The sequence below is a fragment of the Protopterus annectens genome, chromosome 13.part0 (genome assembly GCF_019279795.1).
Source record: "Protopterus annectens isolate FY-2018-M chromosome 13.part0, PAN1.0, whole genome shotgun sequence".
NCBI classification, from domain to species: domain Eukaryota; kingdom Metazoa; phylum Chordata; order Ceratodontiformes; family Protopteridae; genus Protopterus; species Protopterus annectens.
This window is the reverse complement of record NC_056747.1, coordinates 258,645,410-258,665,728: the sequence shown is the minus strand read 5'-3', so window position 1 is coordinate 258,665,728 and position 20,319 is coordinate 258,645,410. Positions and strand designations below refer to the sequence as shown.

General features: G+C 38.8%; 1 protein-coding gene across 3 annotated transcripts in view; it reads left to right on the top strand.

Moving 5' to 3' along the window:
* The window catches only part of ARHGAP45 (Rho GTPase activating protein 45), a 786,168-nt gene that overhangs the window by 143,190 nt on the left and 622,659 nt on the right, over window positions 1–20,319 (top strand). For all 3 annotated transcript variants that reach the window (XM_044053816.1, XM_044053817.1, XM_044053815.1), the window contains exon 2: window positions 19,232–19,586. In XM_044053816.1, the coding sequence (XP_043909751.1) occupies window positions 19,232–19,586 (355 nt within the window). The remainder of the gene's footprint in view (window positions 1–19,231; window positions 19,587–20,319) is intronic.

The window sequence follows — 20,319 nt, the reverse complement described above, 5'->3', positions numbered from 1 at the left end:
TCGTTAGTGATTAGTGATAGGGTTTAGGTTAAGTAATTGGAAAAGGAAATTATTTGTTTTCCTTTTCAATCTTTTGGATGTTCGATGCTTTTTGAAGTGCCAGTATCACTTCATTGTCCTTCAATGCCTGTGCATTTCAATGTTGTATAATCACATATATATATATATATATATATATATATATATATATATATATATATATATATATATATATATGGGTCCCTATCAGTTCACCGACAGTTCAGAACATCGACACTCACCTCTTCGACACCAAATCATCGACTGTTCATAACATCGACATTTCAGGTAAGCGATCTTCCCCCTTGCAGGACCCATGGTAGCACTTGTTTCTCTGTTACGAAGTTAAGGACAACGCTGTCAGGGTAAATTGTAAAGAGTCACGTAAACCTTACGCGTTGAAACAGAGAAACAAGTGCTACCATGGGTCCTGCAAGGGGGAAGATCGCTTACCTGAAATGTCGATGTTATGAACAGTCGATGTTGTCAAGAGGTGAGTGTCGATGTTCTGAACTGTCAGTGAACTGATAGGGACCCATATATATATATATATATATATATATATATATATATATACATGTATATATAAAAATATATGTATTATGATAGAGTCAATGGTGTGGGGATCAGGAGCCTATGCCAGTAAGCAGTGGGCTTAAAGAAGAGAAGTGAAATAGTTCTGAATGGTATGCCAACCCTTCAAAGGATAAACACATTCACACCTCATGCATAACTATGGGCAATTTAGATATTTGCCAGTTTGGCTAGTGATATGCCTTTGAGTTGTGAAACAGAAACAGCGCACCCAGGAAAAGTTAGAAAAACACACAAAGGACATGCAGACACTGCAGAAAAAGCCTCCCGGCCAGAAACCAAACCCCAAAACCTAACATACGTGAGGAAGCAATGATGAATGCTGCACTACTGTGACACACACACACACACACACACACACACACACACACACACACACACTAAAAGATATATTTACATATATATATATATATATATATATATATATATATATATATATATATATATATATACAGAGAGACAGGTTGCTTCAAATAAATCAAATGGTCAAGTTGTCAATCATTGTTTTGCAACACATGACTGACAAAACAGCTGATCGACTTGTTACAGCATGGTAGGTGGTAGGGATTATGTTCTTTCCCTGCCATTGTGCAATTTCGGAGTTGGCAAATATAAGTACCAGGAGTGTGCGGGAGTTTGCTTCCCTGCAAAAATGAGAGTTTTGTCCTTTGCATGTTCAAGTATTATGGTCCAGGGCATGCTCACTTTCCTTCTGATATTTTGAAATCAATGACTTTTTGTCAGTATGTAAATCGATCTAATGTTCATTAGATCAACTTATATACACACACACACACACACACACACACACACACACACACACACACACACACGACAGTTGGTACACACTGATTGGTTAAATGTTATCTGTGATGTTTATACAGTGATTGGATATTTTTATATTTGTTAAAAAGCATTGAAGAAGAGTTGTTTCAAAAGCTTTGCTGAATTAATTTATTATTTTTACACAGTTTAGTTTCTTCATTGTTACACCCTGGACAATGCCTTAGTTGGCTCCACTAAAGACCAAAAAAAATGCCCTCCAGAGAGACGGCAGATGTTAACTACAACTTCCTAAACAAATACTATCACTCATGCAATTGCAACACTGACTTGCAGGGACCATTTTCATTGTACTGATCATGTCCCCTCACAACTTGCACCCCAGAAGGTGTTGCCTTTTGCCCCACACTAGCCATGGCTTTGATACATATATATGTGTGTGTGTGTGTGTGTGTGTGTGTGTGTGTGTGTGTGTGTGTGTGTGTGTATGTTAGCAGAAGAGCGTGCATTTCACTGTAACATCTTGCATGCTGTTTCACTGTAATGCCTTACTTAATGCTCACTCGAACATAATATGCCTCTTGTAATGAGTGTATTGATGGTACTCCAAGGAGAATGGTAATCACAATCCTCAGACTGTAAAACAAGAGCGAATGTGGGAGATCTACACTAAATCTGATGTTGCAGTACCTTGGAGTATTCCCCTTCTCTGGGGTACAGACAGTGAGCTCAGACTTAATATGTATAAGTAGTAGTGGTGTCCCTGCGGGGTCTACTACAGTAAACCGACAGCACACAAGACCGACAACGAGATCACCAACACCACAAGAACGAAAGTGCAAAAACACGAAAGTCCACATGCCCAACAAAGCACAATCCTGACAGTTAACAAAACAAAAAAAAAATCGCTGTTCTGAAAAACACACACACACACACACACACACAACACAAGCGCACCAAAAACCTTACAAACCTATACTAAACCTTACATACACAACTATCTATGCACTAACCTTAACCCAAACCCTAACCCTAAGGTCTGTCACTACCGCACACTTCCTGCACCCTAACCCTAAAGTCCGTCACTATCGCGCACTTACCTTACCCGCACCCTAACCCTAAAGTCTGTCACTATCGCACACTTACACAGTCGCGCTCAAATGCAAGCACACATGTTTCGCATGTCGGTGTTTTCGACGTTGGGATTTCAGCTTGTCGGGTATTTCCTTTGTTGGTCTTCTGGTGTCGGTCATCTCATTGTCGGTGTTTTGGCTGGTTGGTTTTATCAGGTAGACCCGTCCCTGCACAGTCCCCCCCCCCCACTCCCATGCTGGAGGGTGATGCAATGTGGCTTGTGTTTGGAATGCTTATAGTGAGTTTCTCAGCGCTCTGTTTTTTTCTCTTTGAATCTCTGTTCATATACTGAACCATCAGGATTCACAATAGTGGTCTCCAAGTCCCTTGCATCATGACATCCTACTGTTTCACTGGTTTAATCTATCACATATCATAGTCTTGTCTGCATATTGGTTTACTGTACTGCTGGAAAAAAATCCTTGTTGAATAATCCATCACCCACTTAGAATCCTGCAGTATAATAAATGTAATCTTCTATACAGCACTGAATCAGTGACCATGCTGAATTTCACACAGAACACATCTACAGGGGGTAATTTTACTCAACTCAGCAGCAGTCCAGAAGATTACAATGTACTAGCCAGACATTGTGACCTGGGTCCCTACTTCTTTGGATGACAATTATGTTACCCCACATCACTGTATGTGCAGTATAGAAATCAGTGTCACTAGACAGATAGTGTAAAACCCCTCATCACTAGACAAACAGTAGGGAACAACTAGAGATTAATTAATTTTACAACTAAAAGCATTATACTTAATATACTTTGCGTTCATAATTACACTGCCTCCTCAAAAAAATAAGTAGCATTTTAAGGGTGGACCATAAGAGGTGTAAAACAGAGAAAAAGATAAAGATAGGTAATGAGAAAGCAGAAAAGACAGTCAGAGAATGAAACAAAAACAAGCAAATGTTGTATTTATTTCAGATACTTCTTGTTGCATGAATAGTTGTAAACAGCTTACTTCTAAGGTTATTTTACAAGGGAGAGACAAACAAACAGATCTAGATTTTGTCCTTACCTCTCAACTGTCCAGATTTTTGCCTCATATGTTTGGACTGTTCCTCCTAAAATTTGTGGTTTTCTGGCAAATCACTGAGGATTGAAGTCACTAAATAATGACACACATTTGAGTTTCAGACTTTATATCCTTCAGAAAATATATACTAACACAAAACTTGTTATGTTAGCAACTTTCTAAGTTTATAAGAGCAATATTTAAATTATGTCTCTCGTTTTGGGGCGTTGTCCCCCTATTATTTTAGGCTTTGTTCAGATTTCTTGTACTAAGAGGTTGAAAGGTATTTCTGTTCTCATTCCAAGATACTGTTACTTGACAATCCATTATTTTTGCCTTGCGGCCAAATTCCTGCTTAGAGCTACTTATTATTATTATGTGCACAACTAAAACACATAGTTTTAGAAATGTCTGCCTTACAAAATGAGATGAGGCATTCAAAAATTAACAACAACAAAAAGAGAGAGAGAAAGAGAGATGGAGAATGCATATGAAGTTTAAAAGAGTTTAATAATTATGAGGCAAAATAGACGCCTGTGTTAATTATAGTCAAAAGAAGCCTCTTCTACCTATTGTATTTACATTGTTGAATGTTTATTATTTTAGTTTGTTCTTCCTTGTCCTGGTACAGCATCCATTGTTATCTTGCATTTTACCCAGCAATTTATATTTTTCCCTGGAAATTTTAATAAACTGAAGAGGTAAAAAGGAGAGGAAATTAGACATAGTAGGAATTACTGAAAAAACCTTTCAAGATATCTTTCTACAGTCTCACAAAAGGGTATGGACACAACTTCCTTTTTATATCTACTGCATTCTGTCTACTTGAGCATAATGGATTATTATGTACCTCTCCCTGTTATTAAATTACATTCCCCAAGTTTTTTGATCTTGCCTATGACTATTGGTATATATTATACTTGTAGCCTTGTCCTTGCTAACCCAGTTAATTTGCAAAGTGCAATTGCTTATCTCTGGATTTTAATGTTTGCTGTCCCAGCTGATTTATACTGCTTTACTTTATTCTTTATTGAATTCAGTTCACTTTATGATCGCATGTGTTGTAGGACAATACTGGTGCATTTCTCCCCAAGTTTTTAGTGGAAATTAATTTTTCACAGTGAATCTATCTGGTTAGCAAACACAAACAAACAAAGTAATTAAATAAATAAACTCCTCAATATCTAACTGTTCTCCAGACATCAGGCTCAAACCCTGTGTCTAGGCTGAGGTTGAAATGTGTAAGTGGTGGCTCAGATAGTACATAGTTGGCATGGATGAAAATGCAGCCTGGTACATTTTCTAGTCCCATGGAAGCATTTCTTTTTGTCTCTGACAGTAATTTAATACTTGCTCCAAGGTAACTTCAGGGGAAACTAACTTTCCAGGGATAACGAGGGCAACAATGTGGGTAGGCGGGATAACATTAGTACTAAATTTGTCTACTAAAATATCGGCTACATCTTTGGGATTAGAATATGAGATGCCATTATAGAAGAACTCAGTGCCTTGGACATTAATCCATAATTTCCTGATACAACTGAAGAATGATTTGTATTATCCTTTGGTATGTGTGATGACCTTAAGCTCATACGCTGCTTACATTTTCTAATAGTACTCTTAAGTTCCTTGCTGGCATGTTTCAGTGTGGTCCTAAGATAAGGGGATGGGAATTTCTTAATTTTCATGATTTCCTTCTTTTGTTATACAGTTTATTAATATGTAAGTTTAGCCACAGAAGTTTATTCCTGAATTTACCATTATATTTAAGGTGGACTTCTCTACTCAGCTGTTTAAGTGATGGTAAAAATCAGAGATTTTGTCTAGGTCTTCTACAAGCTGAAGTACGTTTGCCCTGGTGATGTCTGCAAAGATGGTCTCATTTGGTTGTGGGACAGGACCACTAGACCTGACAGTGAAGGTAAACCACCTCAGAGATAAACCATCACCCAAAAAGCACAGCAAGGAAGCCAGGCAATATCAAATTAAACATGAAACAACTCCTGTGAGTAGCTGTTGATTTAGTGGAGTGTAAAAAAACCCACCAACAATGAAAAACAAAGAGAATTTCACTGATCTAAGAGCTTTTGTCCTCTTTTGTTTGACCGAAACTTCTGGATAGACGGATAGATTTTAACTTTAATATTAGCAGGAAGTTGCCTCATTCAGTCCATTAGGGCCAATGGCATGTAATTCTGCCACTCACATTCTTTGGATTCTAACAGAACTTCCCATGGACCTCCTTTATTGTTATGTTTCAAGACATCCAGACTAAAAACTTAAAACTATGACCTAGATTGGTCTGTAAATGTTTCCAAAGAGTATTAGTTGAATTATATTTTTTAATGGCATAAAGATGTTCATAAATACATTCCTTGAGTGCTACTTCAGTTTTACCTACATAATACTTAAAACAGACTTGACACAAAGCTAAATAGATCACACCTTTAGACATATAACCCACAAAACAGTTTGACTTAATAGGACCCATATTTTTAATAGTGACCCTTACCCCCACATATATAAAGGAACAAAATTAACACATTCCACATTTATATGTGCCTACTTTCTTGGTACTAAAAGTATTGCTTCTATCAGACATATTTCCTAAATGTTCAAAGTAATTCTTAATGTACCAGTCCTTCCGAAAACTATACATGGTTTGACACCTACTGCTTCCATATTCATTACACTAATATCAAACACCTTCCAGTTCTTTCTAATGATGTCGGACACTCTTTTGGTGTCCCCATTATAAGTTAATATTAAACTTTTATTAAATCTTGTGTCCTGCGCATCGTTCTTTGATGTGACAATAGAATCCATGCTTAACAATGGATAAAATGTTCCCTCAGCCTTTTTTTCGATGCATTTAATCAAAAATATTGTCAATAAATTTTGCTGGATAACCTCAACAAATAAACATGAACCATAATTTGTCACATTCCTCATAGAAAAGATTAGGGTTAGAGATCATTCAACAAGGTCTGACTGATTTCCCTTTAACTAGAGCCTTCTTCTGATGGTCTGGGTGGCAACTGTTGTAATGAAAAACACTATTAGAATAGGTCAGTTTTCTGAATATGTTAGAGACAACTTTCTTGTTTATAACATCTTTAGTTATCTGGACATCTAGATAGTTACGAGTCCTAGTAGACTGTTCTACTGAGAACTTTAAAAAATGGGTGGTGCTATTAATATAAGAAAAAAATTCCATTAACCTTTCTTCAGTGTCCCTCCACAATAATCACTATGCCATTCAAATACTTACCATATAAACACCAGGCTTTTTCATAACCAGAATTAAATACAAATAAGTCCTCCCAGTGAAGGTAACTGACTTGTGTACAGATTTAACCTGTGATGAAGACATGTGGGGTGGAGTACAGGCAGGGGATAGGTTGGTAAGGACCTGGTCAAAGATATTAGAACTTCTAGTGGGTAGTTTTACGATTTGCTCCAGTGCAATGGCATTTCCATTTATTGAGGGGTAATTGTGATGTCCTAGCAAAAAGTTATTTGGTTTGATATTTAACACTTCAATGATGTTGATGTAAGTTTCCTAATCTTTGGGGAACGTTGATAGGGATCTGTAGGTAGCAAGGAAATTACAGCTGGATTTGCTAATGGTGATTTGGATCTCCAGGAGCTACACATCTGAGCTGCAGGTAGTCTGATTTGGGGAAATATAACTTCTGACAAATACAGATACTCTCCCACAGTTCCCCAATGGCCTGAGGGAATGATAGATGCTAAACCTTGGTACAGAGGTTGTGCTGTTATTGCACTGAAACCATGTCACAGTAACTACACAAATATGAATATGCTGGGGTTGCAGGAGAACTTCAATCTAAGGCATCTTTCTATTTAGACACCTAACATTGAGCAGTGCCACCATGATGCTTCTGAAGTGAAGTTTGACTTTGCTATGGAGGACTATCCAACAAGAGGACTCTGACTAAAAAAAACTATTATGAGATCAGCAAAGACTTTAGCCAGTATGTAGAAGCCTAGTATGAAAGGTGTAAGCCAGCCATGGCAAAACAAGATGTCTTATCTACCATCTCATCTCAGGCTGACACATACTGGATACACATAGACTGACACCAAGTATTTAGCTAATAACATGCCTCTCAACTGTCCAGATTTTTGCAGAACGTCCAGATTTTTGTGTTTTATTTTTCATCTTTTCCTTATAAAAAATTGTGGTTTTCTGGCAAATCAGTGAGGGTTGAATTCACTAAATAATGACAGAACTCAAGAGTTTCAGACTTCATATCCTTCAGAAAACACATAGTAACAGAAAACTGCTCATACTAGCAACTTTCTAAGTTTATAAGAGCAATATTTAAAAATTGCCCCTATTTTTGGGCCTTTGCCTTCCCATTATTTTTGGCTTCATCCAGATTTCTTGTTCTAAGAGGTTGGGAGCTATGGCCAATAATCATCTTGGTATCTCTGCATCATTGTAGGTAAAGTTATGATACTGCTTAAGAGCAGTGTCCTACCTGTCTCTAATATATGCATAGTAAGTTCCATCCTGTCTCTCTAAATATCTCCCTGGGTGCAGCATTTCAGGTTATTCATCTCCACATAGGCAACCACTATGTCCTAATCATATTTGTGTGGTTTAAGGGTCCTTAACATCCTTGTGACATTATAAATCCTGGCACCAGGCAAACAGCTTACAGTCACCCCCTTTTATTTACTTATTTTATTTATATTTGTTTACGGCCAGTGCATTGATCTCAACGGACCATTTGCAGGGTCAGCCCAGGTGAATAGGATCACATAAGAAATGAACAAGACATATATACTAAAACCCTACATAGATTTACAGATGCAAAAATATGCTACAACATTTAATTCAGGAAGCAATTTACTTTTCTTGTCCAGTCTGGTTGACTGTGGAGTCTGTATGCCTAACTATAGCGTCACCTGCAACTAAAATGTTTTTCAGTGCAGAAACAGACTTAGTGGACCTTATGGGCTTAGATCTACTTTCCTGGTGACTCTACGGTGAGCTGAGATGTTTGCTTTATGTGTTTGTGAAGAAGGAGTAATTGTTGCCTTGCATTCTGGAGACTGAGATCTTTTAGATCATGTTCAATGAAGCTTTGGCAATGTTTTATTTGCAGGCACAACATACACTGTGGGCCTAGTAGTGTGTTGTGACTGATGTGGTGCTGTGGAGGTAGGATGCATTTTGAGTGAGTTAATGTAAGAGGTTTGTTTCCATGGTTCTTAAATATTTACTGCTCTTGCAGGTTGAACTGCCAACTGGTAGAAGCAATGAATAGTCAGTAAGCATGAGACTGACCACAGATGGGGTGAGAGCAGATTGTTGAGCCATATGGACAGAGGGTGGAAGACTGAAGCTCGTCAAAGTACTCAAGGGTAGGAGAGAATATTACAGAAGACCCAGAAGATTTATGGATGAAATATATAGGGTGATACTTTTAAGTTAGATTAGATGGTAGCTGATCTAGCAATACTTAGTGAAAAGAAATAATTAGATCAGCCACAAATAATGAACAGTGGTGAGTCACCTATTGGCTACAACCTGGACACTAGCGCTGATCTCACCACAGATGCACACAGCAAGGAATTAGTGATCCTTTGCCCTTCTTACCAGAAGCAAAACAGTAGCACTAATCACAAGCTGCTTCCAGAGAAATAGTATGTCCCCAGTGTTTCTGGGTTTACTACACTTACTACAGTTTCTAGGTAGGTACCTGAATAGTATGTAAAGCAGCTCAACACAACAGCCAAGTTGCACAAAAGCCCTGAAGAGGTTCTCAGCAAACTGCCATCAGACCAGTCAAGAAAGGCTATATAGGTTCATAGGTTCATAGGTTTATACTAGGCTATCTGCCCTAAGGCATTTATAAGCCTAGCCCAAATTATTGTGGCTTACGCCACCCCTTATATGAAAAAATACTGTGCCCATTAGTTTGTTGTGCCTCTGTCCAGCAGTGACCCAGAGATGATTCCCGGGGTAAACCTATGATCTCCCATCCACAGGTCTAGATTTCTCTTGAACAGAGTCAGCGAGGTGCTCTGCCTCACATGGACCGGGATTTTATTCCACAGCATAGGGAGTCTCTGAGTGATAAATCTATCCCTCCAGCACGTCCTATTTATATCCGTGCTAAGGTTTAAGTCGCTTGCTCTAGTGGTTTTGGTGGATTTGGATTTTTGAGGTGGAGCATGTCCATTAATTCCGGGTTGGACATGGCCTTGTATGTCAGGCACATGTCACCTCTGAGCAGGCGGTATGCGACTGAATAGAGCTGGAGTTTCTTCAATCTGGCAGCATATGACAGATTTTGGAGTCCCTTTATCCTTTTGGTGAGGAACTTTTGGGGTCTCTCCAATTGCTGCAGATGTCGGGTGAGATACATCCCGAATGGGGCATTGTACTCAATCATTGGTCTGATAAGTGAAGAGTACAGGGGAACAATGACCTCACTAGATCTGGATGTGAATCCCTTCATGATCAGGTGGGCAATGTAGAAGGTCTTTCTAACCACTTTAGCAATGTGAGTGTCAAAAGAAAGGCCACTGTCAACCTGGGTCCCCAGGTCCCTGATAACCTCTTCTGTGCTTAGTGGATTATACACTGCCCAATCAGAAACTGTCAGGAATCAATGCCCATCTGCTCTTTCTCTCATCAAGAGCAAAGCAGTAGTAGTAATTCCAAACTGGCTCCAAGAAGCAATTATCAGGCTTTCCACTGATTGGTAATCTCTAGGAAGGCCAGAATATAATGTCCCTCAGCTCCTTCTCTCACCAGGAGCAAAAACAGAAGAACTAATCCCAAGCAGGTTCTCATGAAGCAGTTCCTAGGCTCTCCAGTGATTGCTAGTCTTGAGCCAGATGTTACAGATTTTAAAAGTAAGATGGAAAACGGGATTGTGCAGGTGCAGTAAGTGAGTAGGATGATATGAAAAGGAGGTTAAATCAAGCTTTAACAGTCAGGGAACAGGTCTTCCCAGTCTGAACATTTAGTGCCCAGTAGCATGAACAGATAAGGCTGGGAGGAGCTTCCAAAATGCAGATTGACAGCAGGGATGGGCAACTCAAATGCCATCAAGTTTAAAAGCACAACAGGGGATAGAATTTGGGTTATGTGTGAGTGGAAGGTAAGTGTGTGTGTGTGTGTGTGTGTGTGTGTGTGTGTGTGTGTGTGTGTGTGTGTGTGTGTGTGAGACGGATTAAAGTTAGGGATAGGTTAAGGGATTAGATTTTGTGTAGTTTGAGTGTGAGATTACTCATGTGGTGTGTTTCCGAGTCTGTCTTCTTTAGTGGTTAAAAAAGGATTTTGTAAGGTAATGTATCAGTTTATAGTGAGGAGCAGGGTTAAGGTTAGCACACACTACTAAGGTTGTGCTGCTCATGTACATAATACATAATTATGCAAGTAGACATAACTTATATATTTCTGTAAATATAACAACCAATAAAAACAACACCTAGATAAACAGAAATGCTGCTAACAGTATACATTTAGCTTATTAGCATTTTTCTACACCTGGTGAATCATAAAATTTAGTGTAAGACTGAATTTAATGAATGCTGCTGCTGTGAATATATGTATCCTATTTTAGTAACAGCTATGGTTCTAAGGGTATAGACATGGGCTTGCAGTGTGTTTATAATTTGATGTTTTTCCAAAGACTGGAAGTCGGAAAGTTATCCTTATACAGCTCCTGTATGGGCAAAGAGATTTGAGGAAAAGACAGGTCAATGCTATATTATTGTGCATTTAAAAAGTATGCTGTATGGTGGAAACATCACACTGGAAGGCTCACTCTCCTAATACTATTTTTGGGGATCAGAACAAATTGTTAAGTTAATAACAACATTGACTGATGCAGGGGCATTAGTGTCACACAAAAAAAAATCAGGTTTATTATCTAAAAAATGTGTTTTGTGGTTGCTGCCCGTGGCTGTTTTTAACATTACATTTTTGTCCCTCGGTGGCCACTGTGATGCCTCAGGCTTGTATTACAGATGCATAGTTTTTGTCTTCTCTCTCTTTCCACTGCTTTCAGCTTATCACCTTTTAGCATTTCTTTTCATTCTAATCATTTGTCTGCAAAAGTATTAATGATAAAATAGTATGGAAATGATTGATTTAGATTTAGTATATTTCTTTCTTAAAAGTAGTGTCTCGTGTTGAGTGCTACTTGTAACCTTAAACCAGTATTAAACAGTCACAGTAAACCAACCTCACGCAATATTGGATTATCTCTTGATATAAAACAATGAATGGTGAGTCATGCTGCTTTTGTTTTAACATAAATCATAAACAAAAGGGAGAAATGTGACAAACAGCCCATTCTGGCTACAACTGAGAAATAAAGGCAATCTCCCTTAAAATGTATATACTTAAGTATATACGAAGCATTGGAGACCATCCAGGTGCAATTAACCATAGGTAAAACTGCCCTACAGTTTGTAGCATGCTACAGACCACCCTCTCAAACTCAGGAAACCCACACAGCCTTCCTGAAGACACTGGAGAGTATGAATGTCTCTCCAAACACCATCATATTGGATGACTTCAACTACCCAAACATAGACTGGGAGCATTACTAAAGCCCCAACACCCCAGCCCAAAGGTTCCTGGAGTTCATAAACTCAAATGCTATGGAGCAACTAGTCACCATTCCCACAAGAGGAGAAAATATACTAGACCTGATCATCACAAACATGGGGACAAAATGCTCCACACCAGAAGTATATCCCTCATTGGTGAGATCAGACCATAAATTAATCTCACTGGAGATCCACATCCCGCCCCCAACCCCAGCAAAAAAGACCGCAGTGAAGAACTTCTCAAAAGCAAACTTCACACTTCTTAAGACTGGAGTGGTATCCTTCAAGGCCCCCGAGCCAGTGGAAACCACAAGCCACGCTGCTGAAACCCTTACAAATGCCTTCTACGAGCACCTCCAGGAATGTATGGATCAAGCAATCCCTAATAAAATCAAGACCCTTTCCACCAAAGGCAGGCACCCGGTCTGGTGGACCCCAGCCATAAACAAACTCTACAACAAGAGGAGAAAGCTACTACATGACAGAGCAAAATCCCTAAAAGGGAAGGCATCTCTGATCAATACTAGCAAAAAACTACGATCATTCATAAAATCATCCAAGGCCAACTTTGAGAGAAAAATCGCTAAAGACACAAAAGACAATCATAAGGCCTTCTTTAGCTATGTTAGAAACCTGGGTGGAAACTCCCAGATATGCTCAGAATTAGTCCAAAATGATACAAAAATCACTGAACCCACAGACATTGCCAACATACTGGCAGACAGGTTCAGTGCAAATTTCTCCCCTCCCTCCCAAAAGGAGAAATATCTGTCCCACCAGAGTCTAGCCTCCCAAACATCTCAGATGCCCAGGTGAGAGCTGCTCTTTCTAAAGCAAAAAACACAGCATCAATGGGACCGGACGGTGTCCCCAGCTGTGTGCTACACGAACTCAATGAGGAACTAAACCCACACATAAGACTGCTGTTTAATCTTAGCCTTACTACAGGATACATACCCAAAGAATGGCGTACTGCAACTGTGGTCCCACTCCACAAAGGCGGTGCTTCTACGGACCCTGGAAATTACCGCCCCATAAGCTTGATGAGCCTTGTCTGCAAAGCTATGGAGAGGATCATAATGGAACTCATAAATAAAGACATTGGGGACCTACAGACACTGGATCCTACCCAATTTGGCTTTGTCAATGGCAGATCCTGCCTCTTGAACTTGGTCGACTTTTTCAAAACAGTCACTAAGGCCATTGATGAGGGTAAGGCAGTTCACACAGCCTACCTTGACCTAGCAAAAGCGTTTGACACAATACCCCACTCGGGCATCATAGAAAAGCTCACCAGCTTAGATGTAAATCCATATGTCACAAGATGGGTTGCAAACTGGCTCAAGGACAGAACCCACAGGGTTAGAGTTGCTGGTGCCATGTCAGACTCTAAGCCGGTCACAGTGGTGTCCCACAGGGCTCAGTCCTGGGCCCCCTCTTGTTCGGCATTTATTTTTCTGAAGTGCAGGCAAACATAGGGGGATTGTGGCTGACAAAATTTGCAGATGACTGCAAACTGGGCACCATAATTGACACTCCATCAGACACAGACATCCTCCAGAGAGGTCTCATAGAAATGGATAACTGGTGCCAGAGCCATGGCATTAAGCTAAATGCCAAAAAATGTATAGTCATACCCTTTGGGAAAAACAAGGTAACCCCTAATTACCACATAGGTGGTAATCCATTAAACACGGAAGAAGTTATCAGGGACCTGGGGACCCAAGTTGACAGTAACCTCGCTTTTGACACTCACATTGCCAAAGTGGTTAGGAAGATCTTCTACATTGCCCACCTGATCATGAAGGGATTCACATCCAGATCAGGAGAGGTCATTGTACCCCTGTACTCTTCACTTATCAGACCAATGATTGAGTACAACGCCCCATTCGGAATGTACCTTACCCGACACCTGCAGCAGTTGGAAAGACCCCAAAAGTTCTTCACCAAAAAGATAAAGGGGCTCAAACATATGTCATACGCTGCCCGACTGAAGAAACTCCAGCTCTATTCAGTCGCATACCATCTGCTCAGAGGTGATCTGTGCCTGACATACAAGGCCATGTCCAACCTGGAATTAATGGACATGCTCCACCTCAAAAAATCCAAATCCACCAGAGCCACGAGAGCAAGAGACTTAAACCTCAACACGGATATAAATAGGACGTGCTGGAGGGACAGATTCATCACCCAGAGACTCCCTACACTATGGAACAGAATCCCAGTCCATGTGAGGCAGAGCCCCTCACTGACTCTGTTCAAGAGAAATCTTGACGAGTGGATGGGAGATCGTAGGTTTACCCCGGGAATCATCTCTGTGTCCCTGCTGGACAGAGGCACAGCAAACTAATGGGTATAGTATTCTCATCCTAAGGGGTGGTGAAAGCCACACACACTCTGGCTAGGCTTATAAATGCCCTAGGGCAGATAGCCTAGTATGAACCTATGAAACCTATGAAACTTTAACTAGATGTTGCTCATCAGCAGTCCAACAGCTTCAAACTTTTATCCCATGCTCCTCTTTTAGCATTTAAATACTCAGTGATGTTACAAATCTGCCTGCTTGCTTCACTGTAACAGACAGCACCTTATGTTTGCTAGTTAAACTGAAAGGGAGCAAATAACAATGGGTCACAATTAGCTCTCACAAAATATTTTGAAATTGCTTTAAGGCCTTCATTCTGAATAACCAGTTAAGGGATAGTATTACTACATTTTTCATTCATTCATTACTGTAGGGGAATTTTGGCAAGCCCAGTACAAGGCTTTGTACTAGACTTCATTTTTTCATGAAAAGGATACTTTGATGGTGTGAGATATTCCAAAGGCTACTATGACCCAGTGTAAATACTCAACCCTCATCAGTTCAAAAATTGAGTACAATGCACATTTTGGCATGTACTACACCAAGCACTCACAATAACTGGAGCAGCCTCAGAGATTACTTACAAAACAACAAAAAAAAAAAAAAATACAGGGTATAAACAACATGTCCTATGTGGATAGAGTAAAAGCCCTATCCCTTTACTCTGTCTCCTACCGACTATTAAGGGCTGAGCTATGCCTAACCTACAAGGCACTCACAAATCCAGCCATGATGGAACAAACTGCACAAGGGTCACCTGATCTTGGGATCTAAACCTGGTCTGTGACATGAACAAAACATTCTGGAGAGACAGATGTGTCCCAGGGAGTACCCCTTCTCTGGAACAGGCTTCCTCTTCAAACACAGTTTGGATCAATGGGTGTGGAATTCATAGTTCATAGATTAGTACTAAGCTAACTGCCCTTGCGAGTCATTTTAAGCCTAGCCAATTATCCCTTGTGAGACTCAAACTCTGCACCTTGTACTTACAAGGCAAACACCTTAACCATTAGGCCACCCTCCCAACCCATCAGAACAGAATTGTAAATTCATTCCTGACCCTTATGGACAAGGGCAGTCTGTAAAATACTCAAAGGATTAAGCACAAACCTAAGCCATCCTCTTGCCTTTAGTGATCGAAAATTAGGTAAAATTTGGGTAATAGTGGCTAGGCTTGTAAGGGCTCGTAAGCCATTAACCTGGTAATCTCCTGTGAACCTATGATTTAAATCAGGGCTGTAGTCAGTGAATTCAATTTTGTACTCACAGATGCTTGTTGCTCCCACCTTACATTTAAAAATTGGTTAAATCACTCAAACTCTTGCCCCCCCCCCCAAACTTAATGTGTGTAATATTTTTAGCTGCCCAGTCAAAAGCTATCAGAGGTATTTTTAGATCTGCAGTCCTCACTGTAAGCAAGCTATGTACATGCTGTTATTAAGCTATATGGTTATAGACGTAATTTGGCCTGATAAAGCCCCAGTGTTTCTAACAGGTTCAGAAAAAAATTGTACTGTTTAGAGTACAAAGAGTATGCCTAGCTACACCCATGATGTTGCAGGTCTTTTCTCTACACCCACATACGCTGTCAGGACCTTCTAGATAACCTAGCTCATTGATCTTTGTATTTGCTCACAGCCATTGTTTGTCATTTTCTGTAAGCTGCTGCCTTTCTGAACCTTAGTAATTCAAGTCTGGGTAGTAACACAATAGTTTTCTTCTGTCTCTGTTTGGGTTATCTGCTACATTTTGGACTCCCAGCATCATTTCCTTTTGTGCTTGCTCTTTTGTTTCAGTTATTTTATCAAATACTGTCTAAAATGTGTTCCAAGGAAGTGGTTAAACAGTAGCATTTGAACATGAGGTTTCAGTCAGTGAGTCATGGTAGTCATTCTGTTCTGATGGGGATTATTTTCGCTTGCTTGGGTTACCCATTCTTGCTAACTTGCTTAACTTTTTTGTTTTTTAAATCTTTAACAGTCTTGTGTTCAATTTTCTGCACTTAGAAAATAATTTATTAAAAAACTGTCTTTGCTTTGCTACTTAGCTTGAGTTATGGATGAAAGAGGCCTATTTTACCTCATTGACAAATAAAGCAAACAAGTTGTGTATATTTATTAAATGACTGTTTACTAGGTTAAATGGTTTGTTAGCAGCATGGTTTCATTATTTACCTTCCACTGAATATAAGTGTCTGCTCATATATGTGTATGAGCACACACACACACACACACACACACACACACACACACACACACACACACACACACACATACACACACACGGTTCCTTTCTTTAACCAAGCAATTTGAACATTGACATTTCATAAGACAACTGTCTCTTCCATTTGTTAAGATAGGAAGCTAAACATTTGTACCACTTTTTATCTCACACTTCACTCTAAGAGTAGATGTTAGACAAATTTGAGACTAGTGCCAGATAAATAGACCAAACTATGCACGTTACTTTCAATTACATTTAATTACTTACTTTCCGTGCATCAAAATAGCTACAGATACCAGTAAGAGGTGCAACAAATAATGCAGTCTAAGGCAAGTAGGTCTTGATATTTGAAACTAGGACTAGCTGCCAGATATTTAATGAATTTATGACTCAGCTGATGTTCTACTCAGTTTAGTACCTAAAGCTTAGGACATACCTCTCATTTTGTAGCGCAAAAAAAAATTTGGACAAAGCCTGACATAACAGCAGGACAAAGGCCAAAAAATAGAGACACATTTTAAATATTGCTTTTATAAACTTAGAAAGTTGCCAGAATATCAGGATTTCTGTTAGCATGCATTTTCTGAAGGATACAAAGTGTGAATCTTAAATGCATGTCATTATTTAGTGACTTTAATCCTTAGATCATCCCAGTGACTTGTCAGAAAAAAAGATTTTTTTATGAGGAACAGATGAAAAATATGAGGCAAAAATCTGTACAGTCTGCAAAACTCTATAGATTTGAGAGGTATGGCTTTGGCTATTGATTTCTACAAACAGTCGCTATTAAAATGCCATTTGTCATTGCAAAAAAAAAATGTTAATTAAAAAATATTCCAAAAAAAGCTTTGAATCTAAATTATGTGTGTGCGGATTATTTTTATGACCATTTGTTTAAACATAGGAAGCTTATAGTAACAGTGTTTTAATTACAGAAATATTCTTAATAACAAAAAGCAGGAGACCAAGATCCAATCTGCACAACAACGTTTATTGAGCGCTTTCGTCTCTTGAATAGAAACTTCTTCAGAATAACACAGAATATTACCCAACAGCCTTATGTATGCTATTCCAACAAATTAGTCAACATCATTAACTAATTAATAAAATAATGTCCTGAAAGGACATAGAAACATTTAAAGAGCAACACACACACACACACACACACACACACACACACACACACACATATATATATATATATATATATATATATATATATTGCACTCAGAATAAAAAAGAAAAAATGTTATTAAAAGCACGTAAAAATATTTGACAATTAAATATTTAATTGTCAAGTATTTTTTATATTCTTTTAATCACATTTTTTCTTTTTTACTGTGAGTGGAATATATATATATATATATATATATATATATATATATATATATATATATATATATATATGTTACTCTTTAAATGTTTCTATGTCCTTTCAGGACATTATTTAATTAATTAGTTAATGATGTCGACTAATTTGTTGGAATAGTATATATAAGGCTGTTGGGTAATATGCTGTGTTGTTCTGAAGAAGTTTCTATTCAAGAGACGAAAGCGCTCAATAAACGCTGTTTGTGTGGATTGGATCCTGGTCTCCATCTTTTTGGATATTACAGTTTGTGTGGAGCCTTGTTTTCATTCTTAATAACAAGTTACCTGTAAAGGAAAAAAGGTTTGTGGAATTTATACTTTTCTGAGTGACATAAAACTGAAGTCTGCTGTTGGTACATACTTTTTGTTAATGGTCTTTTTTTAGTGGGTGTGGGAAGCCCTTCTTAACATAGTGTTTGGACACTGCACTTACATTTGGGATGAGGTGAATGGTAAAATCCAGAGTATTCAGCAAACACAACTTACATTGCCTGAATTATGTAGATAAGTACGTAATCCTAACCTTAAGAATTTTACTCCAGCCTTTCTGCAGGGTGATTTAGAAGTCATTCAACATAATGGTTATCAGATCAGTGAAGATAAAACGAGAAAAAAACACACCTTCACCAAGTTGTTGTCTCATACTTCATCAAAGATGGAAACAAAGCCACTAAGATGTACAAATCAAACATGTAAACAAACAAACAAAAACAAACTGTACTCAGCATTATAATGTGAGAATTTTAAACTGTGCTAAATCCATCTGGGTCTAGAAGATCACTGAGTTATTCTAGTAATTAATATGGTCAAACAGAAATTTGATGAATTAGGAATAAATGAAAACATGCATTGATAACCAAAAACTGTTTTAACCAGGTCTCTTTAAAGACCATTGAGTTATTTTAGAAGTCATCTTACATGGTCAAAAAAAAAACTTGCTGTTTGTTGAATTACTGAAATCAAGTTTTAACTATGACTTTTTAGAGATTGATTCACAGTAATTTAGGTTAAGTGGAGGGTGTCTCATGAGGGTTAATAATAGCAATACTTCATTTTTACTCACATAATGACATTTGTGACATTGTACTCATGACGGTTCTTTTTATTCCCACCCAGGAGCTGCCTCGTAAAGATGCTGTGGATATCCAGGTTTTACAGATGGGCAGTTCATCAGAACTCACAGTTTCCAATATACCTACTTCCAAACTTGGAAACAGTCCTAGCACTGCTAGTACCCTCAAAAGGCCCACCAACTTAAGCCGGCATGCTAGTGCTGCTGGATTCCCCATCTCCAACCAGACCAGCACCACCACATGGGGATTTAGTAAGGGCAACAAATTCAGCATGTACTCTGGTACTGAAAGCTGCGATGGCCCTGTTATGGAAGCTGAGGATATTGCACAACTGCTCCGCCATGTGGCACGCTTTGCCGAAGGACTTGAAAAACTCAAAGATGTAGTTCTCGGAGAAGGTAAGGTGAAACAAATGTTTATACTTTTATCTAAGAAACTGAAGGGCAGTTGTTTAAGGTAACAAGATTAAATAAAGGCACAAAATTGAAGGCAAAGCCACATAAAAATTAATATTCAGTAGTTGTACATATGTTGAATTGTCACGGTGTCTTAATTTTAGAGTAATTACTACAATCAATAATGAAACTGCAGATAATCCCAAAATGACAACAAAGCTTTCTCTACAAGTGCACAGCCCTTCCTTTATCTCATGAGTTCATGATGGAAGCTTTGGTTTCTTCATTCATCCAAGCTATATGGCAGGTGAAATGGTACTCCTTCAAATTGCCTGTAAGTGTATATGCCAAGTGTGAGTGTTTAAGTATTTGTGTGTGTGTATTCAACTTATGAATCATATGATATGTACACATATTTGCTCATCTGCTTGTCAGTGCAGTGCAGTGCAGTGCAGTGTGTGTGTGTGTGTGTGTGTGTGTGTGTGTGTGTGTGTGTGTGTGTGTGTGTGTATGTGTGTGTGTGTGTGTGTGAGGAGGGGGCTGTATCTGTGTGTGCTTGTGTATAGGTATGTGTGAGTGTGTCTGTGTGAAAGTGTGTGACTGCATCTGTGTCTAGGTCTCTGTGAGCATGTGTGTATCTATGTCTGGGTGTGTATGTGCCTAGGTCTGTCTGAGTGTAAATGTGTCTGTGTTTCTGTATTTGTGTGTGAACTGAACTCATGAATCATAATTATTT